At 48.1% G+C, this 5,019-nt stretch overlaps 1 protein-coding gene across 1 annotated transcript in view; it reads left to right on the forward strand.

Moving 5' to 3' along the window:
- The window catches only part of LOC121835472, a 19,151-nt gene extending 14,132 nt beyond the window's left edge, over positions 1–5,019 (forward strand). Inside the window, exons 6-8 of the mRNA XM_042289712.1 lie at positions 4,438–4,489; positions 4,685–4,805; positions 4,915–5,019. Of these exons, the coding sequence (XP_042145646.1) occupies positions 4,438–4,489; positions 4,685–4,805; positions 4,915–5,019 (278 nt within the window). The remainder of the gene's footprint in view (positions 1–4,437; positions 4,490–4,684; positions 4,806–4,914) is intronic.

The raw sequence follows: 5,019 nt of genomic DNA on the forward strand, positions 1-5,019 counted from the left end.
CGACGATTTTTGCAAAGTGAGGGAAACTTCGCCAAAAATAGGGAAATTTTAGGCGTCCAATGCAAGAGGGAGAAACGTGAAGTGCCCGTCACGTCTGCGGTATACAGGCGGTCGCCCTCTGTCCGGAGGCCCTATTTCAGAACGTCCATCGTCTCCTCAAGATCCTAGTGGCAAACAACGGCGGGAGCGCTCGTTCTCTTCACTACGACGGTTGAAAAACATACCTGAGAGCATCCACTTGGAGTGAGCGACTGCTCGGTCTATAGACCCGTTGTTCTCGGGCAGGGGGCGCGAGCGCGTCCGCAAAACGCGACCATGTTATACAGGCAGCACCATCCAGGTGGCGCCGTAACGTTTGATTTTGCACGTGCCACGTTCGAATGCAAGCATTTATGCAGCTCGCGGCCTCAGCGTCCCACTGAACATTCCTTTCAGCTTTATTATTTTATTGCTTTATGGCTTCCGTGAGCCCGTGTGTTTCACTTTACTTGATGGCGAAGCCGAAGCTAGTTACTAAAGCATGTTCCCCTCAAAGATGCTTTCACTGCACGAGCGCGCGTGCTTGGCAGGGACACTGAAAGCTCGGAACTCGCTCTTGTAGCCTCTGCTACGCTGGCACTTAGTATGGAATGGTGTAGAAAAAACTGTGGTGGGGAAGTATATGGACGCATGTTCGAAACGCGAGCCAAATATTATATTTTGCTCACCTGGAGCGCTGCTCAAAACTTGAGAGCTACGGGCCTATACTTCATTTCAGCTTAGTTCCAGACGCAGCCAATGCTACAGGCGTGAACATGTGGCCCTGAACGGTGTTTGCACTGCACGAGCGCGCGTGCTTGGCAGGGACGCTGAAAGCCCGGAGCTCGCGCTTGTAGCATCGGCTACGTCTGGACCTAAGCTGAAACGAAGAATTAGCGATGTGCGCGCCCAAAAGCGTCGCTGTGGTCAGCTTTTACGATTGGCCAAACCATGGGTATATGAGCACTGGCGTATTGTGAACTTTGACGGTGTTAGTTTCGGATTGCGATGGCTCCTAGCTTCTACTGTGGTTTTTAAACACACCATCGAACTCGTCGTCGCACCCGATGGTAAGTAGCCAGAATAACAACTGGTGACGTCACGGCGAGGCAAATCCCAGTCGTGACGTCACGGAGGGAAGGGCGACACCGAAACATCTCACCGCCACATTAAAATTCAAGCGGAGGACGTCCGGGATATCTTTTTCCGTGAACGCAGGCGGCTTCATTTTAATGTGTAGGCGCTTGGCATAAATGAGATGACAAAGAGAACCTGTAAATTGCATTCTAATACAACTAGGCACAGTTACCCTCTTATTCGCGGTAATTTCTAGTCGAAAGCATGTAATTCTGATCACAAAAGGTGTGCGTGAGCGCAGCGCCACCCGTTGCTTACAGTGTGATTTTTTTTTACAATTCATTTATTATTTCTACATCACTGACATTGTTTCATATTATCACCGTGTGTTCGTTTTATTGTGTTCACATTGGTTTGATGGAACTGTGTATTTCAGTGAGGATAGTTTGTTATATTTTGCGTTGAAATTGCCATCTTTCACCTCACAAATGTTTCGAAATATCCGTTCTCTATATATCTGAGATCACGTTCTACATCCCATCGAATAAACATGAATTAAGAAATTTTGCATATTTTATTAATTTGAGCATTTTCTACCCCAGAAGCACTTTTTCCGAAAGCCTATAAGTTGGGGATGGTCAGTGCTCCCCCGTTGCTCCGTGCCTCGTGCAAAACCGACTGCGTGAGCAGGGGAGCGACCGGACCCCGTTTGGGGGGGGGGGGGGGGGGGGGGGGGGGGGAGGGGAGGGGGGAGGGGGGAGGGGGGAGGGGGAGGGGGAGGGAGGAGCTTCGGCATTTCAGGAGGGGTTTCAACCCCCCAAATCCCTCCTCTGCCTACGCCACTCCGTACTGTTAAAGCGCCGTTCACACACTAGCAACCGAGTAGGACCAAGACTCATCGCCCGTATGCCCGTACGCACCGTTTCTCCGCTTGTCGCTCGCCATGTTTTTCCTTTTTCGGCTTCGGCTCGGATACGGAATCGGCCAAAAATCGGACTCCTCCAAAAGCTCGCTTCGCCTCCGACGCCAGACATCATAGCGAAGTCGAGCGGCCATTGGCAGCGTCCGTGTTTCTCCCTCCGGTGGTTGAGAGGCGTCAGTGAGGTTTCAGTGAAAAATTGCTCCAGAAGCGAGGAACACGCACCACTTTTTTTGGAGGCGCGCCACTTTTTCGGTTGCGTTCAGACGGGGAATTCGTTTCCCGAAACCTAGTTTTGTGACACAAAATCTGCAAACAAGATGCATCGTGTGAATAGACCTTCAGTGACACAACAGCTTTAACAGAACTGGCTGTTCTTAGCCAGTTTTAGCATGGCGTTGCTGTGCGAAATGGCATTACTAACGTGAGCTCGCGCTGTGACTTCGAACATAGCCTTCTTCGAAGCATGCTCCGAAACGCGAGCCAGGGGCCGTACATTGCTGCCTGCTAAAACTAGGGACTTTTCCTAGATTCATAGTCTCCTCTATACTCACAAAGCCTAGCAGTTCGATGACGCAGCCATAGAGTGCCCGGTCGCAGATTTGGAGCGCGAGGATCTAAAAGCACGGAGTGTTTCTCGAAAGTCTGGTATTCAGTGCACAGCTTTTGCAGCGGCAAGGACCCTAAACATGGTTTTCAAACCCGACGAGAAACGAAGCGGTAGCCCAGGGAACGCGAGAAGCACGAGCGGACATTCCATCGCTCGGGACAAGTGTGTTTCGGCGTCTCGCCGCAGCGGGGCGCCCGTTACTTGACTCTTGTCTGCCGCTCTACCTTTTCACTTTGGGCGGCCGCGTCCCGTGGTGATCTGCCAGGCTTTGTCAGTATAGTGGAGGCTATGGTAGATCGTATGCTACCGCTTTGCTTTGCTAGCGGGACCTCGTGCCACCGCTTGCAGCACGGATTGAGCACGCACCCGCATTCTGCAATGCAGGCTGTACATGCCTTGCACGTGACGTCACGTTGGAGGAGGACGGTGCCCTCGGTGGCAATCAGTTCATTAAACGACGTTTCATTAACAGATCGTTTTATCAACACGCGATGTTTCATCGACAGATTGTTTCATGGAGAAATCGTTTCATCGACAACTCACTTTAGCCTTTTTCTGTGATAAGCTGCATGAGACTGTCACCGCGAAGCAGTGTGTACGGGTCGTTCAGGTGAGTTAACATTTTGTAATGAGCCGCCGCATACTGTTGCCGCGAAGCGTCGTGAATGCAGGCGGGAGGATGGGTTAACACGCACCCCACTGATGCACGCGTGACGAGGTGTCCCTACAGCGTGCAATGCACTTGACGAGTGTCGAGAAAACAATCGTGTTGTCCGCAAAACGTAATATAGTTGTCCGCAAAACGTAATATGTTTATTTTTGATGTCAACTCTCGTTTAGTTAGTACCTTTATATAGATTCTGTCTGTTTGGCAATATAATAAATACAGCAATTGAAAATTAAATTAGCTGGAGCAGTAAATGCAAGTCTGGAAATAACCTAAATAAACTAAAAAAAATTGCCCTGAAAAAAAAAAAATTTACATACATTTTTTTTTGTTAAACTTCCGCTTATAAAATGTCAGGGATGTTCATAATCATGTGAGTGACAAAAGTTTTGTTTTATATCTAAAGCAACAACTGCAGTTTATTACAGCCCTTGGAACTTGAAGAAAACAATGATTTGTATGCTCAAAAGTATTATATTCTAACATTATTTTAGTGGAATGTACTAGCTTGATTAATGTTTAATTTTGTACCTAACATAACCATGCAGAGCAGTTCATACTGCCCTCCATCACTCAATATCTTGTTACCGTGCCTTGTGCTTCGCCGTGCAATTACACTGCTAGCTAGGGAATCAAACCTGTCATGCTTTTGATGCTGTCAAAAGGTTCCACGGAAGCAGGAATGCAAAGTACCATAAGCACATAGATCCTAATGTGATATTCTCACTGATATAAATGAAAATGAAATCTGTTCTTATGCTCGGAAGGTACTTTTTGCTGCTCTAAAAGGGACTTTTGGCTGCTCCAAATAGTGCTCCAAAAGGACTCGGACCGGTCACATCACTGTGCTGGTGTAGTGCTTAACTGTAGCAGTGTAACCTAATTGGTCAGAACCCGTACTGTAGGGGAGCAAGTAGGTCATTTTTCTTGCAGGTTACATTGCAGCGTTAATGTGATGGGCACTGGGTGGTAGTATACTTCTACAGCTGGGACTTTGCTCTGCATTTGTCGAATTGAAGTGGTAAGAGTTGATTTCGTGTGTTAGGGATGAGGGTACTTCTACAAATGACTGCAACACGCTGAGCAAGGAGTGTGAGTAACAATAGGATTACTTCAGAAAGTAACAAAATTAGATGTGACTGGCAGGGTTACTCAATATGGAACGTACTGGTGCAGCTCGTAAGATGTGCCACAAACAGTGAGACCATGGCCTCCGAGATTCTTGGCACTCAAAGCTCTCCTCCGGCCCTTCCAAACGCTCATTCGGCCGTGTAACTGGCTTGTCTAATACTGCTTATTTGCATCATTGTACCGTATTATTAATGTGTTGTTTTGTTTATGGGTGCAGGAATACAAGCATAATGCTGACATTCACATTGCTGGGTCCTTACAGAGGGAACTTTGGTTCTGTGTGCAGTTGCGGTGCATGGTTCATGGGTGCCAATGCAGAAAGCATTGACAAGATCCTAGAACGGCGCCACGTCTGTGCTGTCATTCGATGGAACAACACCGAGGTGAGTGCTACGCCATTGGTGACATTGAAGGACAGTGTGTGTCTGCAAATGGGGTCTGTTTACTCGATATGTAACCAGATTAGGAAGTAACGTGGCTTCCTAAATGAAGTGTTTTGAAGTGATGCAACTTGCACTGTACGGATGTTCGGACAAGTGCCAACAGGCACCATGTTTGGCAAAGTGGTTGTGGCTGGTGAAGTCCCACCAGGGCTAA

The sequence above is a fragment of the Ixodes scapularis genome, unplaced genomic scaffold (assembly GCF_016920785.2).
Source record: "Ixodes scapularis isolate PalLabHiFi unplaced genomic scaffold, ASM1692078v2 PGA_scaffold13__105_contigs__length_92229423, whole genome shotgun sequence".
Classification (NCBI taxonomy): Eukaryota; Metazoa; Arthropoda; class Arachnida; order Ixodida; family Ixodidae; genus Ixodes; species Ixodes scapularis.